The sequence below is a fragment of the Pinus tabuliformis genome, chromosome 2_2 (genome assembly GCF_031772625.1).
Source record: "Pinus tabuliformis cultivar Carrire ecotype Pingquan chromosome 2_2, CPIR1, whole genome shotgun sequence".
NCBI lineage: Eukaryota > Viridiplantae > Streptophyta > Pinopsida > Pinales > Pinaceae > Pinus > Pinus tabuliformis.
In genome coordinates, this window is record NC_142300.1 from 1,257,398,149 (window position 1) to 1,257,423,097 (window position 24,949).

Consider the following 24,949-nt stretch of genomic DNA (forward strand, 5'->3'; position numbering starts at 1 on the left):
TACTTATAAGTGTTTTCTCTCTAAGAATGTAATAATGGAGGAAATCATATAACATGATGTTAAGAGATCTACAATGCCCATTTATTATAATTTTAGTCTTTTAATTTTTAAAAGGTTCAAATACTATGCATTCAATCTTGTTAACACTAGGGTATATCCCATGATATAAAGAAATGCTAAAATATATACGGTAAAATGTACTTTATCTTTAGATCCAATAATACACATTAGATTAAGTAAATCATATTAATTAATCTACTTTCTAGGTTTTATTGATAATATCCAATAGTTTTACTATGTTTGTCATCTTATATGTCCCATAAGATATCCTTAGTTATATCTCATACATACAAATGCTATGACATGTTAGGGGCAAGGACATTTCATTTCAAGTTCCAAATATTTTATTGTGAGTGTTTCATGCAATTTCAAACCAAGATTCAAGATTTTATAAGTCATTTGTTTATTATGGTCATTTTGTTTTATTCCTTATGATAAATATGTGAAAACTTTAACTTAATAATAATAATAATAATATCCATTTTTAAGGTCACAGCCAAGCCAGACACCAAATTGGTGTATGAGACCCCCTTGTTTGTGGGACAAGGGACCCACCTCCGCGCAGTGATTTCACTGCTAAGTCTACGAAGGCATATATACTCTACCCCTCTCTGGTTTTGAACCTGTGACCTCTTAGTAGGAAACACGTGCTCTTAACCATTAGGCCCACTCAAGCTGTATTTATGTTATATAAAGGTAATTTTTTATTCAAATTTTTATTGGTGAAAAGTTAATTTATTGTAAGAACATCACATCATTTTTGAAAGGAAAAATTTTAAACATAAAAAAATATATAACAAATAAAGAGAAATCCAAATTCCAACCTTTGGTGAGTGTGTATAAAAAAACACTGAAAAAATGACAATGATGATTATAGATGAGATAAATGTAAGATTTATGAGATAAAGAACCACTTTCTTTCACGCTCAAATGCGGTTTTTACACGTGAAATGAGACACTCGTTTTTCTTTCCCTCCCATTTCTATTTTTAAATATTCGGGAGTCTCTAGAGTACAGAGATGCAGTAACTTGTCGCCCAATTGTGTCACGAGGAGCAAAAATGGCTTGACTTTGTTAACGAAAATAAAAAAAAGTGAGCGAGTTAATCGACAACTATGTAAAATTGAAATTACAACCGTTGGAATGCAAGGGCCACAGTCGACTTCTTTTATAATGCTGTAATCGTTGTGAATATAAAAGTAAATCTGCAAGGCAATTTCTATGGGCACCCTTATGAAGCAGTTGGTTTCCTTCAAAAATTAATAAAAAGTGCCACCAACCCTTCGTTATCGAGGAAAGACTTGTATTTATAAAAAAAATTATAATATTTTGAATTATTTAATTTGGAAAAGTTTTAATTATTTAATTTTATGTGATCTATTAATTCTTTGATATTAAATATTTTTGGTAATGTAATTTTTAAGATGATTGAACTTTTAATTTGTTGTTTTAGTAACCGTTATTTGGGGCATTTAAATGGTCAAAATTACTTAGGGATATTTAAGCCTTTGAAATCACCTAGGGATTGCACTAAGCGCAGGCCACACAAGTGCTTGGCATCACTAGGCTTTTTTGCCATGGGATTTCGAACCAATAGCCTTTTCACCACTAAATCACCTTGTCATTGTCTATTTTATGACCCATGGGTTTATATATATATATATATATATATAAAATATTAAAAATATTTATATTTTGTAAATTTTGATTTTTCATGGTGAATAATATATATAGATTTAATTTCAATATTATAATGTATATGCATATTTTTTCATATTGGTGTGTAAAGATATGTTTGACAATTTCCATAATATTATATATACATATTAATATAAAAAATAATAATAACATGAAATTGAATGTTTAAAAATATTATAAGTAAATAAATTTTATTCTCATGAGTATTTGATATATTTGAGTTCTAACTGATTCGGTTTCATTTTTTAAATGTCCTTTATCTACATACACAATAATTTTAAGAGCATTTCATTACTCTCCTTAAATGTAAATTTTATGGGTTCAAGAAATAAACTTATAATATAATATATATATTTATAAAAGTTTCAATATATAATAGATAGCAAAATATTTTCATTAAACTCTTTTACACTATGATGATGATGATGGTTAACGTCCGCTGAGACCAAATAATGATCTATCGGACCTAAAAAGACAAATTATTTATTTTGATTTAAGATTTTATTCCTATCCTCAAAAAGTTTGGAGAGAAGCCTCCCGAGTTCACTATAATTTTGGCATTGTAAAAGGCTAGGAAGGTCAGTATTGTAACAAAGGTTGTGAAATTGAGATCTAATGTGGTTGTATGCAGGGCACTCTAAGAGGAAGTGGTTTTCATCCTCGATGCTCCCATTCTCACAAATATGGCAGATCCTTTCCATCCATGGCGTTTTAGGAACTATACACTGCTATCATATTTAACAACAAACTTTTAAATATAAAATCTATTTAATATATTTAAAATATGGGGATTATGTGATATGTTTATGTAAAATTTTAAGCAATTATATTTGTTTCTATTGGCTCCCCGTTAGTGGCAGTGTAGAAGGTCAACGCTCTGTGTGTTTCGTGGCATGTGCTTAAATCTAGTGATGTGTTTGTTTACTAACACCTACGGGTTAAGCTCCGCTTGTGTTTCGTGGCATGTACTTAAATCTAGTGATGTGTCTATTTACTAACACCTGTGGCTTTTGATGTAACGACAATCGTGACTCCAACAAGTGGTATCAGAGCCAAAGGTCTCGAGTTCGAAACACACTAGGCTCCCCTTGGGGGGGAGATTGTTGGCTCCTCGTTAATGGCGGTGTAGAAGGTCAATGCTCCCCCTATGTTCATGGCATGTGCTTAAATCTAGTGATGTACCTGCGGGTTTTGTTATTAACATCTACTAACCCTTGAATGTTCTTTTGAACCTATAAGGTAAATGATTAAAAATGTAATTATTAACATCTACTAACCCTTGAATGTTCTTTTGAACCTACGAGGTAAATGATTAACTCTAACTCTTTAGAATTTTCATGAAGATACGGACATCTAAATTTACTATGGAATAGACTACACTGTACATTTCACATTTATATTTTTTGGATTTTTGAATTTTTGAATTTTTAATATGTTTTGTGGAGGCATCATCCATAGACACGTAATGTATGAGGATATAAGCAATAAGAAAGCAAGTCCCATCACCAACTCTGGCCTTTGGAGTTTTGGTGTTTGACATTGATTCCCAAGTAGACCCACTCGTATTCTTGATTGGAGATTTTGATGATTTCTTTTTCTAATTTTCTATATTCAAATTTTCATATATAATAATATGAAGGGTGAAATACTAGGATTTTCTCATGCATTAAACTAAATATCATCACAATATATAATATATAATATATAATGTTTCCTTTAGTTAAAATTTTAAAAATCCCAATATAAATATGCATAATAACTCATTTACAATTTTCTTTTATATCTAAATTAAATATCTTAACTTTCAAAAAAAAATATAATAACCATACATATATTAATACAAATAATTATTTTTATTTTAAAATTTTCAAAAATCACCGTAAATACACATTATACAACCGCCATTCGGTAGAATTGAGGCCAAATGCCTCACTATCTTACACATTGACAGAGCCCTCCAATAGTATTGAGGCTAGATGCCTCACTCTCTCCCCCTTCATAGTCAATCCGTGATACCTAACATAGAGGAGTTTTGATAGGGCAAGTCATAATAGGTCCTTAGAATGGTGAAGTTTTCCGAGAATAAGTTCTCAATCGGAAAAAGTTATTTAATGTCTAAAGGATTTGATTTGTATGGGTTATTATAATAGGTCCTTAGAATGGTGAAGTTTTCCGAGAATAAGTTCTCAATCGGAAAAAGTTATTTAATGTCTAAAGGATTTGATTTGTATGGGTTATTATAATGTAAAATAAACACTTAAATGCTCATAAATTAAAAAAATAAAGTCCATCAAAAATTATTTGACAATGATATCCGCAACGAACTAACATGGTTTTTTAAAGTGAAAAGGCAAAACGAATGACCTGCAACAAGGTTGGGAAGGGTGGGTAGAAAGTCCCTTGCAGATGTACATTCCGATTGACAATAAACAAAATGCAGTGCTGGAAAAGAAATAACCGCGTGGACTGTCGCTTTCATATGACAACGATTATCATAATTTAACGCAGCTTTCTATTAGCTGGCTTGTCTTTTCTTCACATCTGCGTTCGCCACAGTCAATTCACTTTAGTTTTTACACGTAACACAATTTCGCGACAACTTACCGCATCCCTTGAGAGTCGGGAGCATTGAATCTTGTACAAAACGACAGCGGCATCTTACGCGGAAAAAACGCGTTAGAGTTCGATCGGAGAAAGTTCTTCACCCCATAAATACCTAGTTGTATTTAAAGAGATTTTTTGGAAGTTTTTTAGTCGGTTTTTCAGTTAAAATCCAGTAGTAATTTATTGAAATCGCAAGTTTATAGCTAATTTCTGCACAATCAAAGCGTACCAGGAGTTTTTCAGGGTGCTGAATCTAAATATGCACTTAAAAAACCATTTTAAATAATACAAATCAAGATTTAACCTCAATTTTTTCTGCGGAATTCCGTCACCAAAATCTCCAAAAAATCACACTAAAAACAACTCCCATAAATACCACATTATGCCACTCACAGCTATTCCTTCAATATTTATTGATACACGCCACATCAGAAACCTATTAGCTTCTGCAGCAACTCCAGCCCCTCACAACTCAATCTCATTCCCAACTCCTTATATTTATTCCTTGTTCTACATATCCTTTGAATCCACCATTGCTGTGAATCTTGGGAGAAGAAATAGATCAGCTATCGAAATATTGTGCCAACGGATCAGATTAGATCAGAGACACTGAATATGAAGAGTAGAATGCGGTTTTCCAGTGTGGCCAGATTGGTGATTGCGATGATGAGAAAGGGATTTGCAGCGAAACAATTGCACAAAATGATGCTGAGAATCCATGATCTCCAGAGGGTACTTTTCAGAAGACTGGAAACCACAAGAGTGCCTTATGATCGCGTGCTGTTAAATTATGATGATCATTGCGACTTCTCTTGCAGCAGCACTCCAGTGAAGGGTGATGAGAAGAGATCATGGGATGATCATTTCCATTTTCTTCTCTGCAGAGCTCTGCCCTGCGTTTGCCCCACTGCCCATGGTGACCAAAATGGGAGCCACAAAGTTATGAGTATGGATGATCATCAACAACAATTGCAGTGTTGTTGTGTTGATGAGACGCCCAAGGCCCCCATGGATGATCTCTGCTCTCCTCGAGTAGATAGAGAAGCAGAAGAGTTTATTACAGCGTTTTACAGGCAGATGCGGCTACAGCGTCAAGATTCTTATCTGCAATACCAGGAAATGTTAGCAAGAACCACCTAGCTCTGGCAGTGCAAGTCATGGATGGAAAGGCTAATAAAACACTACAATTTTTCCATGGTCTTTTTTTCTTGTTCAATTTTGCCTCCAGTTTTCTTCCTTTCGATACTCTGGCTTAAAGAATCTCTTTGAATTTTTTTATAAACATGATTGTTTACATCAGTTGATTGGTATTCAGGTGCGACTTAATTTTATTAAATTTTAGGTTCAAATCAATCTTATGAAAGGATTGAGAGTGGATGCCAATGGCAAATTCTCACATTATCTTCGTAAAAGTTACCTTGTTTTTTTGGACACCATCAAACATTAACACAATGACAAGTGTTGATTCATATTGTTATTGACCAATGATTTTTAACACAGTAATTCTTTCATCTAATATCAATGCTAATGCAGATTTAAACACAATCTAAACCAAAAAAAGAGAGAAAAAGAAAAATGGCATGGACAGAATTCAAAATTGTCGAAATAGTCTGTAATGGTTACTTTGTACTCTTAATTAATTTAAACTTGGTAATTTCACAAAAAATAAATTACAGCTAGCTATTAGCATAGATAAAATTCAAAATTGTCCATTACTTTGTAATAATGAAAATGGTTACTTTTTACTCCTAATATAATTTAAACTTGCAATTTCAACTCCCTACTACAATTTAGGGAATTTAAACTTGCAATTTAAACTCCTTATTGCAATTTAGGGAATTTCATCTCAGGGGAATTTAAACTTGCAATTTAAACTCAATTTCGACTCCCTACTACAATTTAGAGAATTTAAACTTGCAATTTAAACTCCTTATTGCAATTTAGGGAATTTCATCTCAGGGGAATTTAAACTTGCAATTTAAACTCCTTATTGCAATTTAGGGATTTTCATCGCAAAATTTTGAGTGAAGTTTTTTTTTTCTCTGAGATTTTTTATTATTAAAATTTAATAATATTTTTTTGAAATTATAAATTTTTACTATTTAAATTTTATAAATTATGCTCGTGGTTTTAACAATTTTCTAAAATTTAGTAAAAATAATCCATTGAAAAAACTAAAAGAAAATTTAAGCATTCCTATCCTCATTACAGATTCAAAAGGCCCCGGTTGAGAAAATTTAAGCATTCCTATCCTCATTACAGATTCAAAAGGCCCCGGTTGAGTGGGTATAGATAAGTGGTAAAATCAGCCAACTTTTATATTTTCTTAATATAAATATATGTCAGTTTTTTTCTCTTAAAAAAAATAGATAAGTGGTAAAATAGCGCAAGCTCGTATCCTCGCTTCGTGGTATGGCTCGTCTTCTTGCGTGCTGGTCTGGCTGGATAGGATGGATGGGAGGACGCTGGATTGGGATGACTGGCCTTGCTTAGTGAGCGACTGTGGGAAATTCACTAGTGATAACTTGGTATCTATTGAGAGAATAAGTTTGGACAGATTCAAAATACTTGGGAATTTGATAAATAGCAATAATTTAGCAGCAATTGACTTTTTAGGATTTTAAATATTGGAAAATGGAGGTACAAAATCAAGACTCATTTTACCTGATTGAAGATTTCTCCCTACCAGGTACCTAGATTTCTACTAGCTCCTGTTTTCTTTAAAAATTATGCGTCTTCTAAAGTATGTTGTTTACCCCTAATTCATATGAGTGATGGGTTCGATATATATATATATATATGTTTTTTGTGCTCTTCACTATCTGTCTATTTTTCTGATATATACCATGATCCAGTGAATTGAGTCTTTCTATGCTTATATGATGGCCCTGTTGGCCCTAAACTTTTTTCATTCCCATAGCAAAATTTTCCAGCTACTGAACAAGCTCTTTAGAGTTCCTCCCCATATATAAATATCTTTTATATTAATACAAATCATGCTTTTTTCGTATGAAAAAAAAAACTAATATATATAGAGCTAACTGTTTATTAATGTGTGAGGTAATGTATCTCACTCATCGAATTTAACCAAATATATTATCAAAAACTGTTATATACTGTGGTTGCTCATTAATCAAGGAATAACTTTATATGATAAACCAAATAATATATGCCATCAGATTTAACCAAATACATTATCGAAAAATAACATATACTGCCCACCTATTAATTAAGAAATAACTCCATATATATTAGTTACAATTAATATGTATTGCGCTGAGTTCGCCAATACCGATATATTCCACATTTTACCTTTAACCTTAAATGTTTAAAAGTCAATATTAATATTTAAAGGTAAAAATGACATAGAATTTCATGGCAAAATTTGTACCATCTATTTTTTTTAAATATGCGGCGAAATGACCAGGAAAAATAAATGTCCCTTCTCCATGGCGATGAAAAGAGTGCAGTGCAGTTTCATTGGCTGTTAGTCAACTTCTATCGCAATCGAAATGACTTAATGTTCCTTTTTAATTTCTTTTATTTATATTTTGGTGGGGACTGCTTGCACCTTCCTTGGCTGGCTTTATTCTATCTCTCTCGAGTTACAATATCCAGTACCGTGTAATTACTTACTTTTTCAGTTCAAACAACAATCATGACGATACCACGGACACGCTTTGGAAGATTGTTACAAGTGTTTTTATAAAGCACGAAAAACGCTGTATGGTATTTATATTATAAAAAAAAATATAAAAAAAAACATGTATAACATAATAGATATGATGACTGTCCAAATAGGAGATATATGGAACCATAGATCACATGGTGATGGTTATGTGGATCTAGACCAAAAAACTGATACATAAAGAGTGTAGAATAAACATCAGACCAATTTGTGTGATAATACAATGGGCCTATATATAGTAAAGATATCACATATGTGTGAGACATAAGTAGGAGAACAGAAAACTTATCTGATGGCTTCACAAAATTGTGAATTGTGTACCCTGCATAGTGAAATCTTGGATTTGGCAGGCGTAGTTGTCCACAGTAATCTGTAGTCTCCATATGCCCGGCGGCGAAGTAAGTCCCTGCTTAGACAGAATGTCTGCTCTTTGATTTTTTCCTCTGGGAATATGGGAGATGGTGTAGTCCCTCCTGCTGCTCCACCAATCCACAATCCTGTTTAACCAGCCTGAAAGGTGTATATTTCTGATTCGGCTTTTGGACAGAACATGATCGATGGTGACTTTGGAGTCTCCATAAATGTGAAGGTTTTTGATGCCAAGGAAATCAGAGAAAGCAATGAGACCAGCCAGGGCCATAATCTCCGCTTTGCTGTTTGTACCGGGACCTCCGTTCCAATGGATATCATAAGATTGACCTTCTTCTGGAATAATGTGAATCCCACAGGCACAAATGTTTCGTTGGGCTGCGCCATCAAAAAAAGCATATGGATAATCATAGCAATCATTGTGCATCAGGTTCCTTCGCTGTTTGACAGTGGGTTGATGTGGCCGAGCAATAGCTTCAAATAGTGAAAGGATGGATTCATAGACTGTATTAATCGGGTCCTTTATGGATTCAAAAATAATACGGTTGCGCCATTTCCAGATGGTCCAAATAGTAATCAAAGGAAGCGGCCTCCACTTGCAGCGCATGCTGCTCCATGAATAAAAGGCCTCGCAGATGGAAGAGGCGTTGGCCATATCGAAACCAAATTGTGTAGCTAAGAGATGCCAGATCATATTGGATTGAGGACATTGAAGGAATATATGTAAGTTATTTTCAGTATCTAATCCACAAAGTGAACAGATAGCAGGCCCATACCACTGACGCTTCTGAAGATTCTCCCAGGTGAGGTTCCTGTCATAAAATACTAGCCAAGCGAAGATAATAATTTTTAGTGGGCAACCGGATTTCCATAAAGCAGGCGGAAAGATAATTTCGCTCGAGTCCCAATCCGTATGTAAAATCTGTAGGTATATGTGCCTGGCGCTGACCACTGAATAGCCACCGAGACCTCTCCAGCTGATACTATCATTGTCCATCGAACGATATATTCTGGAAGATTGTAGGGCCTGGGCGACAGTGTTCCATTGTGGTACAAGAGCACCGGGAAGTTTTAATTCTGCAACAGTTTTCCATATCGGGGTCCCGCCGTCCCATTTTTTTATAACGCTTGCCCAGAAAAAATGTCCCATGTTGTGTAGATATCTCAATAGTGGTGGGGGGATATGGATCGGCCCACCCATACCGGCAAATTCATCAATGCCGATGATGATCTTGGAACCCGAATGGAAATTCCAAATCAAGTTTTTCCGGAAAAATGGCAGTAATCTTTTGAACCCCCTCCAGATGATAGAACCGCTGGTGGCACCGAAAGAGTTTTGTCTGTACCAATAAATGATGTCGAGGCCATACAAATATTTAGCTCTGATAGTTTTACTCCAGAGAGATTCCCCGAAAGTGCATTCCACATAGTTTTACACAGCAACGCTCTTCTGAAAGAATGTAAATCCATTAAGCCCCATCCTCCCATCGATTTTGGCCGGGACAACTTTTCCAGTCTACATAGATGGTATATAGCCTTTTCCTTCTGGCCGCCCCAAATGAAATTTGATATCATTCTGTTTAGACAGTTGATAGTAGATGTCGGGATATAGAACAGAAGAGCCCAAAATACTGTGATTTGGACCAACACGGCTTGGGCAAGTGTGGCACGTCCTCCAATAGACAAGCTTCTGTATTCCCATGTTGATATTTTCTTGTAGAATCGGTCTGCAATCCACGACCAGTCAGCAGCTTTGTAACTCACAGGTTTCAAATTAAATCCAAGATATTTGAGACCCACCCTGATAGGAAACGCCTTGATGTGGAATAATTCAACAAGATATGTGATAACCTCTCCATCTGTATCAGCGACATGGAAAGATGATTTTGTGTCGTTAATGTTTAGGCCGGTGGCTCTCTGGAATCTTTCCAGAATATTGAAAAGACATTCCCATGTAGATCTGCACAGCATGGCAGACAGGAGGATATCGTCCACAAAAAGGGAGTGTGACATGGAAATCTCCTTGCAAATGGGAAGAGGCAGATATCTCCCATGACGGATAGCCATTTTAATATGTAAGCTCAACGTTTCCATAATAAGGATGAAGATTAGTGGAGATAGGGAGCAACCTTGGCGAAGTCCCCTGGCCGATTTGAAAAACGGAGTTAGTACACCGTTAATGAGGACAACATAATTTACATTCACTATACAAGCCATGACCCATCGAATGCATCTGACATCAAGTCCTATCTTTGCTAGAAGGCATCTTATAAAGTCCCAACTCACACAGTCGTATGCCTTCTTTAGGTCGATCTTCAATAGGGCTGCATCTAGTTTTCTGCAATGCATAGAGTGTAAGCATTCCTAGGTGAGAGCCACCGCTTCTAGAATGTTTCTGTCTTTAAGGAATCCATGTTGTTCTGAAGACAGGTGCCGAGATAGAGTATCCCTGATGCGCATTGCAATGATCTTAGATATGATCTTGTACAATACGTTGCATAAAGATATGGGCCGGAAATCAGCAAAGGTGGATGTGCTCTTTTTCTTAGGAATTAGGGCGATAAATGTAGAGGAGATCTTCTGACTGATGGTGCCCTGCTTCCTCGAATCCTCGACCATCTTGAGGATATCATCCTTAAATAAATCAAAGAAATGGATGAAGAAATCAATGGTCCACCCATCCGGCCCGGGGCACTTATCTTTCTGGAAAGATTTCATTGTTGCCAATAATTCTTCTTCTGTAACCTCAACAAAAAGGGCATTGTTCTGTCCTTCATCAAACATAATGGGAAAAGGGTCTATGCCCCACAGAACATCCTCGAAATCAGAGACAGAAACCGCACTGTAAGCCTTTTTAAAATATTTAACAGCTTCCCTGGATATGGCCTTCTGCGTGGAGTGTGAGCTTCCCTGTTCATCCTTGATAGTCCAAATAGCATTTGTTTCCCTCCTTTTATTGGCAAACCTGTGGAAAAACCTGGTATTTTTATCCCCTTCTCGGAGCCATAAAGCCCGGCTCTTGAGCCTCCACGAATTTTCTTCTTGCTGTAAAATCCGTTGTTTTCTTTTTTCTAATTCCCAGATCCGGATTCTGATGGAGGTCGCCAGGGGGGGATTTTTAATGAGGGAAGACAATTGCTCTAATTCCAAGTTAATATCCGATAGCTCTTTTTTATTTGTTGTTGCCTTCACCTTTTGCCATTTCTTTACCTCCATACGTAGGTCTTGAAGGCGGTCGATGAAACTCCGAGGAGAGTCTATGTCCAGATTGGGAGAATGTATCCAAGTATCCTTTATAAATGAGTTGAACATATCATCAGCTAACCAGGTGCGATTGAATTTGAAGGGGTAACCCCCTCTGCGTTCCTCCTATTTCCATTGAATGAATATGGGCCGATGATCAGATATAAAGGCTGGGAAAATATTCATAGATGGCGGCCCATATTTTTCAAGCAGATGCTCATGTAACATGAATCTGTCGATTCTTTTTGCCAGATATGAACTGTTGGATCGCCCATTGTCCCAGGTTGGACCATGATCAACCGGCAGTAGATCAATGAAATTCTTTTGGAAAATAGATTCCCGGATATGTCTTCCCATAGGGTCAAAAATCCTGCCATTACCCCATATCTCGTCACTACATAAAGTACAATTAAAGTCACTGCCAATAATCAATGAGTCAATATCTAGAAGTTCAGAAGAAAGCAGATAATTCCAGAAAGGAGACCGATTTTTGTAAGGCGCATATATGTTCAATATGTGGATGGGGTCATGGGACCCCCGGACATGTGCCAGCACAAGGATGCCAGCAAAGCATTGAAAAGCAGCAGCAGAAATCCACCTGGGGTCCCATAATACAGCCTGACCACCTGACATGCCCACAGCGTTGGAGGCAACCATATGCCAAGACGGGAGCATACGTCTGAAGTATGAGATGGTCTGAGTGCAATCATGCATGGTTTCCTGAATGAGAATCATTTTAGAATTCGAGGAAGCAAAAAGATGTTTGAGGGCCAAGAATTTTGGTTCATCACCAAGGCCCCGAATATTCATGGATAGAATATCAATCATTTTGGAGCCACCATGGGCCGGCATGCTCTAAGAGGCCCAGAATCAGAAAGGTCATCAATAGCAAGTTCAGTTACAGGAATATCGATTAAGGATCGGCCATCAAAAGACAGATCAAATCTACCCTTTCGTCCCCGGAAATGTCTGCTGCCGCGCTTCTCCTTGCGTCTGACAGTTATGTTCCCCGCCGATCTGGGGCTAATGTGAGGCGAGGGGGAGCGAGATGGTCTATGGATGGTTAAAGGTTATAGTTTGAGGGACGCCTTAGTGAGAAGCTGATCGATATCCTAATCAAAGGAATTGTGAGGGGATGTTCGAGGGGATGGAGGAGGGGAGACGGGGATATATAGCGCCTTTCCCTTGCGATCAGGTATGGGAGAGTGATTAGTAATGGGGGATACGCCAGGCGAGGGAATAGGGATGGAGGTCGAGGATGAAATGTAAAGAGCTGTAGAAGGGTAGGTGCCGATCGGCTTAGGTTGTTCAGGAGGGAGGGGAACTTCATGGTCGGAAACAGGAGGATGGGGTGGCGGAACATGGGAGAAACTCAGAAATCTGGCCGATGGGCTCTTAGGGGAAAGAGAAGGTGTTTTAGATACAATAGAGGATCTCTGTCGGTCGGCAGACAAAGCGGAAGAACGATGTAATGGGTCATCAGAGACAGCTCTAGATGGAGGGAGGCTAGCAGAGCGTTCCAGGGAGCGGCCATGAGGAGAAGGTTGAGAGTAGTTGGATAAAAAAGGAGCCCGAGAAAAATGCCCGGAAGAAGGCTTGTCGAATGCCACAGCGATACTGTCCTGCGCCAGGGGGGGCAATATTCAGACTTCTTCTTCATTCGACCACTCGGGCGTCGAGGGCACTTCGGATAGAGGTGTCCTGTTTTGTGGCAGCTGGAGCACCTGAAAGGCACTCCCCAGAAGTCTAAGCGTTGATGGAACTTGGAAAGCTCCCAGGAGAGTTCAATAGTCTCAGGAAAACCCCCCCTAAATCTTTTTCGATGAGAACCCAAGCTACCCTCTTGTCTTTAGCACCGATACACCGAGGGTCAACATATATGAAACGCCCAACAACGTTCCCAATTTTCGCCAAGGATTCCCTGGTCCACAATTCAAGAGGCAGACCAGGCAGTTTGAGCCAAATATAGTTGTTCTGGGGCGTGCATCGAAGAGGATCAAAACCAATAAACCATTTGTGGAGAGCTAAGAAACTTCTGCCTTTCACTCGGGGCTTCGAATAGATGATATCCAGGTCAGCACTGTTGAGGAAGTGGAAACTATACCAGTTGTTCATGAGGCGAACAACGGTAGGGGAGTATTTCAAAAGGGGGGACCACCTGGCATCAATCCATTCTCTGATCTGAGAGTCCTCCATTGTAGGGAAAAACCATCGACCAATAAGTGCCCTCTTCTGAAGGCTAATAATCCTATCTGTTAATAAAGGGCCATCCAGGTTGATGGCGGAAGGCGGCGAAGTAGTTTTGACAGGTCGGAGATTTTTAGTGCGCGGCTTAATAGTAAAATCCACATCCCGGTGAGGCACTTCCGTAATAGAGGGAAGTATGATATCAGCTTCCAGCGAGTCAGTCCAGCCTGTCTGAGGAGCATATCTGGCATGAGATTTTTCCGCTTCCAAAGTTGCACGGACCAAGGCTGACTCAGCAGAATGGTCAGAGTGGAAATCCATGACGGGGGGAGATCTAACACCTAGAGATCAGGATGAGGATCCCAAAGGATATACTGACAGGAGAAAGATCTTATAGAAATATATGTAAGTACAGAAAAGGAGGGAGAAACCACAGGATCTATAGAGTCAGAATGTGGCCATATAGATGGAAAAATAAATGCGGAATAGAGGAATAATTGTCTATCCACCAGGACCTTCCCATCAATCATCTTATGGGGATGAGAGATCGACCATCGATACACTAACAACCTCGAAATGAGCAGCAAATCTGGTAGAGAAAATTGAGGCTGTGGGAATTAACGGCTGGAGTGAATGAAGATCACATATCAGAATTCTAGACTCCTCTACACGTCCGGAAAATTCAAATCTAGAGATACAGGCATCGGAAAACCATATATCGATGGCCCTCGAAATGGAAAACAGGGGAAAAAATAACGGCTACAGACAGTAGAGGGTGTGCCTCCATGTTTCCATATTGATACTGGTGTAAGTGCACATCACGGAATGGCACCCAAAACCTCAAATTCATGGATATCCATGAGCCACATAAAGAAAAACGTCTATAACATAACAGGCATAGATAGGGAGCAAAAAGAATGCTCCAGCAAAGTGATGGAAAAACCAGATATGCGCTGAACATACGTAGGATAGACAATAGCCATGAACAAGTGCAAGCTTGAGGAGCGAGCTTAGTCCAAGTGTGAAGCACCGAGCACCATGTACCATGCAGTAATAGTAAGGCAAAGTGAAAGAATAGGAGATGTGTAAGAATAATGATTTCCTTACAGCCGGGGAAATCGCTCCAGAAGGAAAACCAGAGATTAGACAAAGATAGGTATATATGGCTATTCAAAGAGTAGGCACATGTAGGCTTAAGGACACGCTCCAAAGCATTCAGAGTCACGCGTTCATACAATGGATAACCAGATGTCATGAAAGAGCTGTGGTTCCAGATGAACAAGTGTCTAGACCCGACAAAACCAGGCTGACTACAGTCATTTGAGGGTAGGGTAAAGGTTTTGTACATACCTGGTTGGTCACTACCCAGTGCTCTCCCCCTGGCACATACTTGGTTGGCCACTACCCAGTGCTCCACTCCTAAACATGTGGAAAAATACTGTTACGAGTGTTACTTCAAACCTTTTGGATGATATTTGAATTAAAAAGTTTCTCATTATTAACCAATTATTAGTTTAGAATTTATAAAAATGTAAGATGAAAGTTAAAAACAGGGGTATATAAATATATAAAATTCTTAATTTGATATGTTTTTAAAAGTTAATTGTTAATATAAAATTAGGTTAAATATTTACTACTAAAATTTGGTATATCATAAAGATAAATTATTATTGCCGATCAATTTTCTTTGTAAAAAAATAATAGTGCAAACCAAAATAAAATCAATATTATAAAAACAGTTGGAAACCGTCCGACATCAATGCATCATCATGGTTTATGGTGTTGGCCAAGCATCAAGAACATGCCCTAAATGGCACGTTCATTAAGTGGAAACTTGTGATTATAGTGAGAGGCATAGAGCAACACCTTCATTTGGATCTTTTTGAAAAACCAAGAGGTTTTTTACAAATGGTATACGTAGCACCTTCTTGGAACTTGAGGAGTTATCTCCAGGTCCATTTTAAGCTTTTGCACTCAAACAAGAAAAAATGAAATGCCATTTTATGTTATTAAATGGAGCAGCTGGCACGTTAGACATTATTAAACATTCATTTTTTTTAAATATTTATTTAAAAAGTGTATTGAACTTTTATCTAGGTAATATGAAATTGATTTAAGTAAATTAATGATCCTAAAACTTGGTATTTAATTTCGCAATAAAAAAAGTTATAGGAATTATGAAAGATAATGTTAATCTGAAAGTGAATATATATATATCAAATAGGAAAGAAAAGAGTGAGAAGGAAAAATGAAAGGTTATCCAAGTTAGTTTTCTTATCATTTTTAGTTCTCTTTATTTATTTTGGTACTTTAATTCTCAAAAGGACTTTTTGGCTAAGGAGATGGGATGGATAGAGAGCCATGAATAACATGGTGACCAAAGACTATTAAAATAAACTAAGTATCCATTTGAAGTTGGTTTTCCCACTTAAGCTTCATGCTAAAAATTATGTTTGTGTATAATTTTCTCTATGTTGTGTTAAATGTTATGTTATTTTTTTGTCTGAGTTTTAAAGGAGCTACTCTATATTTAAATTGTTGAAGATAATGGAGAATATCCTAGAATAGGTAGAGTTGGTTCACGTAACCTTAGGATAGGAATTAGTTTCTATTTCTTAGAATGTTGTTATAACTTCCTTAAAACCATGTTTTCTATTTAATGTGTAATGTGCATGAACGGGTTTTATTTTTATTAATACAAACATTACCATTTTTATCATGGTATCAAAGCGTCAGGGCTGAGGAACCTATACACTAGTTGGTGGGTGATTCTTTGAACCGAGATCATCGTAGTTGTAAGGTGAATAACTGCGACGATTCCAAAATCGTCGCTAGTTATGAGTGTACCTCTGCAGTTCGTTGCAGGAAAGACGTGTACAGCCGCAACGATGTCGCATAAACAACAGGAACTTTTGCGACAATCGTGGAAGCCAATAACAAGGTTGTGGCTACGAAGGGAAGCCAAGAACAAGGTTGTAGCTGTTAGAGAAGCTTTGTGGGGAAGCCAATAACAAGGCTATAGCTGACAACAGAAGGTTGTTTGGAGGCTGAGAAGGAAGCCACGGTGATTTGCGCGTGTGCTGCGAGATCAAACAACATTGAAGATCAGTGATCTGTCTCTATCACAGATCTGGGGTAAATTTAACATCTTTTACCTGTCGAATTTTTTTTCTTCTAAATCGCCAAGATGAATAACAATATATTTGAAGCATGCATGAACGAGCATAACAAGCTCGATGGTTCCAATTATGCAAATTGGAAGTTTAAGATGCAGACTCTGCTAGAAGCACAGAGTGCTTGGATGATTATGAATGGGGATGAGCCGAAACCCGCGGCTGGATCAGCAACGATCCCATATTGGGAGAAACGAGAAAGTAGAGCAAGGAGAATGTTAAATATGTCAATGAAAGACTGCATTATACCACATATCAGAGAAGGTAATTCAGCTAAAGAGATATGGGGAATTCTAAAGGAATTGTACGAGATCAGGAATTCAAATCGTTCTTTGTTCCTCAAGAGTAAGATCCTGTCCATGAAGATGGAGGAGAATGAAAAAATTGCTTCATTCGTAGCAAGGATCAAGGATCTGAAAACCAAATTATCAGACATTGGTCATACAATGGATGATACAGATCTTGTCACCATTACAATGAATGGTGTCACTGATGACTATCAAATGTTCATCACTGGGATAAATGCCAGAGAGAAGATCCCGCATTTTGAAGAGATGATAGGTATACTGATGCAGGAAGAAGAGAGGAGATCGACTCTGAAGCCCCAGAGTGTCGATCTTGCATTGATGGCGAAGAAGAACTTCTACAAAGGGAAAGGGAGTCCACAACAGCAAAACGGAGCAAGTTCACAGAAACGGCCAAATCTGACCCAAGGTATGCATCCGAATAAAAACTACTCTGAAACTAAATGTTTTTATTGCGGAAAATTGGGTCATATTGCCAGGGAGTGTAGGAAAAAGAAATATCATGAAGAACAACAGAAGCCGAAAAGACATGCAGGTCATCTCGCGAATGGTGATCAGGTGCAGAATTTAAGATTGTTCATGGCAGATCGTGATGAAAATGTTGATGCAGACATCTGGTATGTAGATTCAGGAGTGTCAACACACATGACAAGGAATAAGCATTGGCTGGAAGATTTTAAAGAAATCAACGAAGGTGCACAAATTTACCTAGGTGATGACAGAAGTCATCAAATCAAAGGGTGTGGGAAAGTTTCTGTCATCCTACCTAATGTTAAAAATAAAAAAAAATTATAATGTGATGTATGTGCCTGGCATAACAAAGAACTTGTTTTTTGTATCCAGGATTACAGATCAAGATTTGAAAGTTGAATTTTTAAAATCTAATTACTACATTAAATATCTGCTAGATGGCATGAAGACAATTGCTACAAGAATCTGAACAGGAGGACTGTACAAGTTGGATGTGAGACCTGCACCAGTTAGAGCATTGACAGCAGTGAGCCTAACTACAGAAGAGCTTTGGCATCAGAGATTCGGCCACATCAACTACAATGATTTGTTGTTACTACAGAGGAAGGAAATGGTAAGAGATCTTCCTATGCTAAAACAAGTACATAATGATTGTGATGCCTATACTTTAGGAAAAATGCATAGAGAATAATTCCTTGTTACAGTAGAAAAGAAACAGAGGGATATACTAGAGTTAGTGCACACAGACCTTTGTGGTCCTATGCAGACAAAATCATTAGGAGGTGCACTGTATTTCCTATTATTTATTGATGGCTGTACAAAGTTTTCTTGGTGTATTTCTTAAGTAAGAAGAGTCATACATTCGAATACTTTAAGTAGTTTAAAAATATGATTGAAAGACAAACAGGGAAACAGATAAAAATTCTTCGTTCTGATCAAGGGGGAGAATACAGGAAAGATGAGCTTATCAGATATTGTAAAGATCATGGAATTTTACAGCAGTTCACAGTACCCCATACTCCACAGCAGAATGGAGTAATAGAACACTGGTGGAATGTGCTAGAAGTATGTTGAAAGGTAAGAATCTTTCGAATGGTTTTTGGGCTGAAGCAGTTAATACTGCAGTTTATCTGAAAAATAGGAGTCCTACAAGAAGTCTTGAGTCTAAAACTCCTTTTGAAGCATTATATGGATATAAGCCTGTAGTAAAACACTTAAGAATATTTGGATGTAAAGCATTTTCCCATATACCAAAGGAAGATAGAAGAAAATTAGACTCAAAAGCCATCAGATGTACGTTTATAGGGTATTGTTCATCATATAAAGCATACAGATTATTTAATCCCTCTACTCACAAGATCTTTGTCAGTAGAGATGTTAAATTCCATGAGCGGGATAATGAAGAACTTAATGAGCACTATGATGGATGGGGCATTCCGTACTTTGCCAACAAAGGCAGAGGATGAACAGCAACAACATCAGCAACAACAACAGCAGCAACAACAATAGCAGTAGCAACAACAATAGCAGCAACAATAGCAGCAGCAGCAGGAAGAAAAAGTAATTGATGATCAAATAAGGTTTGAAACCACCACCCCACCACTCAGGAGATCAGGTACGAAAGCTCAAATTCCTGCAAGATATAGGGAAAATGCTTTTATAACTAGTATGATGAATGTGGTTGAACTGTTTAGTTATAAAGAAGCAAATGAAAGTAGTGAATGGAAAATAGCCATGGAACAAGAATATGATTCAATAATCAGAAATAACACTTGGGAATTGGTTGAACTTCCTAGAGGAAAACAGACCATCGGTTGTAAATGGTTATATAAACCGAAAATTAATGAAGATGGAACTATAGAAAAACTGAAAGTTAGGTTGGTTGGAAACGGGTACACACAAAAAGAAGGGATAGATTATGAAGAAACCTTCGCCCCTGTAGCTAAATTGAACACCATCAGAATGTTAATAGCTTTAGCTACTAAGAAACATTGGATGATGCACCAACTAGATGTAAAGTCTGCATTTTTGAATGGAGAACTGAAAGAAGAAGTTTATCTAGAGAAACTGGAAGGGTTTGTCTAGAAAGGAAAAGAACATTTAGTCTTTAGGTTGAAGAAAGCACTCTATGGACTAAAACAAGCTCCCAGGTCATGGTATGAGAAAATTGATTCATTTTTTCTGCAAGCCGGCTATAATAGAAGTAAGAATGACCCAAATCTTTACACCATGAAAGATGAACAAGGGTGCATAGCACTGATTTCATTATATGTATATGATTTGATAAATACAGGTGATGCTATATATCTAATTGATGAAATCAAGCAACGGATGTCACAGATGTTTGAGATGAAGCATCTCGGTGAACTCAGATACTATTTAGGTCTTGAGATTGTTAGAAAAATATATATTACGGAGCAGTGGAACACATAAAATATTGCAAATATATAAACACAGAAAACCCATAAAACAAGAGAGACATAGATATACGTGGTTCACCCAGTTTGGGCTACATCCACCCCAAACAGCCAGTCCTTCCTTTCTATTATCCAGCAAAATGAAGAGACGCAACCTACAACAGATCCGCTGTAATATCCTCTGTTTTCTCTCACAGTCTCACCTCTCTGCTTCTCGCTTAGAGAATACACATATATTACACAGAGTCAATACAATGCCCTCATACAAAGAGAGGGGTTGTCTTCTAGGGAAAAAAACCCTAAACTAAACATAAGTTCTACCGTCAAATCATCTGCCTAGTGAACGGCCCAAATTGACTAGAAATTACTATACTTTTACAAGGCATTTTTACATCTGTTTTTAGCTTCGGGAGCGCTGCCTCCAAAACCCCTAGCCAGGGGGGGGCTCCCCAAAAGTCGCAGCCACCCCCCCTAGACCCCCCCTGCAGTGAATATTTTACGGGTGGCAACGTCGAACTGGGGTCCAATGTGGTGATACCTTTGAATACAGAAGATAATCAAGCTCCACACCCAACAATATCCCACTTGGAGACTGATTATAGCAACTCCACCGTTGCTTCATTTGCTGGACAATGACTCCTCTTTGGACCTGGTTGTTTCTCATTTTCATCATCATCCTTGAAGACCAATTGAAACTGAGCATATTCTCAATTTCTCCTTGGTTACAACTTTTGTTAGCATATCTGCAGGATTCTGGCTAGTGTGTATCTTTTCCAGCTTCAACTCTCCATCTTCCAACACTGATCGTATGAAATGATACTTGAGCTGTATGTGTTTAGTCTTGGAATGAAATGTTGAGTTCTTTGCAAGATGAATGGCACTTTGGCTATCACTGTATAACATGCCCATATCATGCTTCTTACCCAATTCACCCATAAACCTTTGTAACCAAATCATTTCTTTACTAGCCTCTGTAGTAGCAACATACTCTGCTTTTGTTGTTGAAAGTGCAACAACACTTTGGATTTTTGAAACCTAACTGACAGCTATTCCACCAACAGTAAATACATATCCTGTAGTGCTCCTCCTGTTATCTCTGTCACCTGCCATATCTGCATCAACATATCCCTGTAGAGAAATGTTAGAACCACCAAAGCATAATGCTTGATTTGTGGTACCTTTCAAATATTTGAGAATCCATTTCACTGCCATCCAATGTTCCTTTCCTAGATTGTTCATGTACCTACTTACAACTTCCACTGCATGTGCAATATCAGGCCTTGTGCAGACCATTGCATACATTAAGCTTCCAACTGTTGATGCATATGGAACTTTAGACATATAATCTATGTCTTCTTGGGTCTTTCGGCACATTTCCTTACTAAGTTTGAAATGGCTAGCAAAATGTGTACTAACTGGTTTTGCATTGTGCATATTAAATCTTTTCAACACCTTTTGTACATACTCATCCTCAGACAATGTTAATTTACGATTTTTCCTGTCTCTAGTTATTCTCATACCAAGGATTTGTTTTGTAGCTCCCAAATCCTTCATTGCAAATGAATTTGCCAATTTTCTTTTGAGCACATTTATTTCTTGCATGTTAGACCCTGAAACAAGCATGTCATATACATACAATAACAATATAATATAGCTGCCATCATTTTGCTTTTTCAGATAAACACAATGATCAGAGTGACATCTAGTATAACCTTGTTCAAACATAAACTTGTCAAATTTTAGAGACCACTACCTTGGAGCATGTTTTAAGCCATACAAGCTCTTCTTCAACCTGCACACTAGTTTCTCCTTCCCTTTCACTTCATATCCTTATGGTTGTTGCATATATATCTCTTCCTCTAAATCCCCATGGAGAAAGGTTGTCTTTACATCTAACCGCTCAAGATGCAAATCTTCAACTGCTACTAGACTTAAAATAGTTCTGGTTGAAGCATTTTAACAACAGGAGAAAATATTTCATCAAAATCAATACCTTTCTTCTGTGCAAACCCCTTCACCACAAGTCTAGCTTTGTACCTCTGTTTTCCTCCATCTTCTTCCTTCAGCCTGTAAACCCATTTACTCTTCAATGTAGTTTTTCTTGCAGGCAACCTGACTAAGTCCCAAGTCTGGTTATGCATTAAGGAGTCCATCTCTTCTTCCATGGCTACCTCCCACGTCTTCCTGCTTTCAACTTGCATTGCTTCTTCATAACATTCGGGTTCACCATAATCAGTCAACAATAAATAATATAATGAAGGAGAGTATCGTTCAAGGGGTCTACTTATCCTGGTAGATTTTCTAACACCACTTTCAGGTGTTTGGGGTGCCTGTTGCTGTTGTGGTGGTTGTTGTTGTTGTGGTTGTTGATTATTATTATTTTCAGGCAACTTTACTTTTTCAGTGATTTCATCAAGAACTGCGTATTCCTTGTTTTCTTTTTCCTGTTTCTTTTCCTGCAACTGATTCTTATACAAGACCTTTTCATTGAATATTACATCTATGCTCCTAATGATTTTTTGATTTTCGTAATCATATAAGCGATAACCAAAATCACTAACACCATATCCAATAAAGGTACATTTCTTTGACTTTGCCTCAAGCTTTGTTCTATTTTCTTTATCAATATGGACAAAGGCCTCACAACCAAAAGGCTTTAAAAAAGAGTAGTTTACCTTTTTACCTGTCCATGCTTCCTCCGGAACACCACCATCCAAGGAACTTGAAGGCCCTCCGTTTATTAGATAAACAACAGTATCTACAACATCTGCCCAAAATTGTAAAGGCAATCTTGCATGCAATCTCATGCACCTTGCACGCTCCATGATTGTTCTGTTCATCCTTTCTGACACACCATTTTCTTGTGGTGTTCTTGGAACTGTCTTCTCTCTGCGAACTCCATGCTTTGAACAGTACCTATCAAACTCTTTGCTGGAATATTCACCTCCATTGTCTAATCTGAGACACTTTAATTTCTTTCCTGTCTCAATCTCAATCAAAGCTTTCCATTTCTTGAAAGTATCAAATACATCATATTTATTCTTAATACAATAAATCCAAGTTTCTCTAGTTGCATCATCAATAAAAGTAACATAATAATTAGAGCCACTGAGAGATGATACCTGAGCAGGTCCCCATACATCTGTATGCACAAGCTCTAATTTTTCACTCTTCTTTTCTTTCCCAACTCTAAGAAATCTGACTTTCTTATGTTTTCCATAAATGTAATTCTCACAGAAGTCCAAATCAAAATTCTTCAAACCTGGCAACAAATTCCTTGAGTGAAGAATCTTCATCCCCTTTTCACTCATGTGTCCGAGCCTATGATGCCATAATGCTACATCTGCTCCTTTGAAGTTAAAGCATTAACAGAGTTAGAAATACCATTGCATAAATACAATGTACCAACCTTTTCGCCTTTTGCTATTACCAAGGCTCCTTTGGTAACTTTCCAAGCTTTATCTGTGAAAGTTGTCACACAACCTTCACCGCTTAACTGCCCTGTTGAAATCAAATTTTTCTTTAGATCTGGAACATGCCTTACCTCCTTTAGTAGCCATTGGTTTCCATTCTGTTGTTTTACAAGAACCTTACCCATTCCAACAATTTTACAAGGTTTATCATCACCCAAATAAACTTGTCCAAAATCTCTTCGAACATAGTCATGAAAGTATTTCTTATCAGGTGTGACATGGAATGAGGCCCCTAAATCTACCACCTAGGAATCAGTAATATTTTCGAAAGAAAGAATCAAAGCATCTTGTAACACCTCACCTGTCACATTTGCTTCATGATTATTTTCTTGCTGTGCATCTCCTTCTTTTCCCTTTCGAGATCTACAATATTTCTTTAAGTGTCCTTTCTTTCTGCATTTCCAGCACACTATCCCCGATCTAGACTTGGATCTGCCTTTCCTTGATTTACTGCGATATCCTGAGCTCTTTCCTCTGTCCATTTTTCTTCCCCAAGACTCTGCACTCAAAGCATTACCTGATGTCTCATCGGAGCTTTTCCATCGCATTTCCTCGCTAAGGATAGCACCGACAACATCATCAAACTTTAAAGCACTAGATCCAGAAACAGAGTTACTAATGGTCATTACTAAACCATTCCAACTTTCTAGTAATGAGCACACGAATAACAGAGCTCTAACTTCATCATCAAAGTTTACCCCTACAGAACATAACTGACTTGTAACAGTATTAAAATCATTTAAATGGTCTGCAACAGATCCACCTTCCAACATCTTCATATTAAATAACCGTTTCATAAAAAATACCTTGTTTGAGGCCAAGGGTTTTTCATATAGTTTCTCCAACACCTTAATCAAACCCTCTGTCGTTGTTTCCTTCGAAATGTTGAAGGTGACTGACGCTACGAGGCACAACCATACTATTCCGAGTGCCTTTCTATCGAGAAGGTTCCATTCTTCATCTGTCATTCCTGTCGGCATCTTTGTTTTTCCGCCCAATGGTAGGTACAGATCTTTCTGATACAGATAATCTTCCATCTGCATCTTCCACAGCGAGAAGTTTTGGCCGTTAAATTTCTCGATCCTAAACTTACCATCTTTTGCCATTGCTCCCACTCGAACAAGAAACCCTTATTTCCTGCAAGTTTATCAGCCAAATAGACCTTCGGCTTTGATACCAGTTGTTAGAAAAATATATATTACGGAGCAATGGAACACATAAAATATTGTAAAGATATAAACATAGAAAACGCATAAAACAA

General features: G+C 37.5%; 1 protein-coding gene across 1 annotated transcript; it reads left to right on the forward strand.

Annotated features, from left to right (window-relative positions):
• The first annotated feature begins 4,788 nt into the window (after positions 1-4,788).
• Positions 4,789-5,661, forward strand: LOC149198040 (uncharacterized). Its single transcript, XM_089404044.1, has one exon. It carries the CDS (start codon positions 4,978-4,980, stop codon positions 5,500-5,502), a length of 525 nt encoding a protein of 174 aa, XP_089260170.1. The 5' UTR covers positions 4,789-4,977; the 3' UTR covers positions 5,503-5,661.
• The last annotated feature ends 19,288 nt before the right edge of the window (positions 5,662-24,949 follow it).

Coding starts and splice junctions, on each gene's coding strand:
- LOC149198040 (XM_089404044.1), top strand. CDS start 4,978: ATGAAGAGTAGAATGCGGTTTTCCAGTGTGGCCAGATTGGTGATTGCG.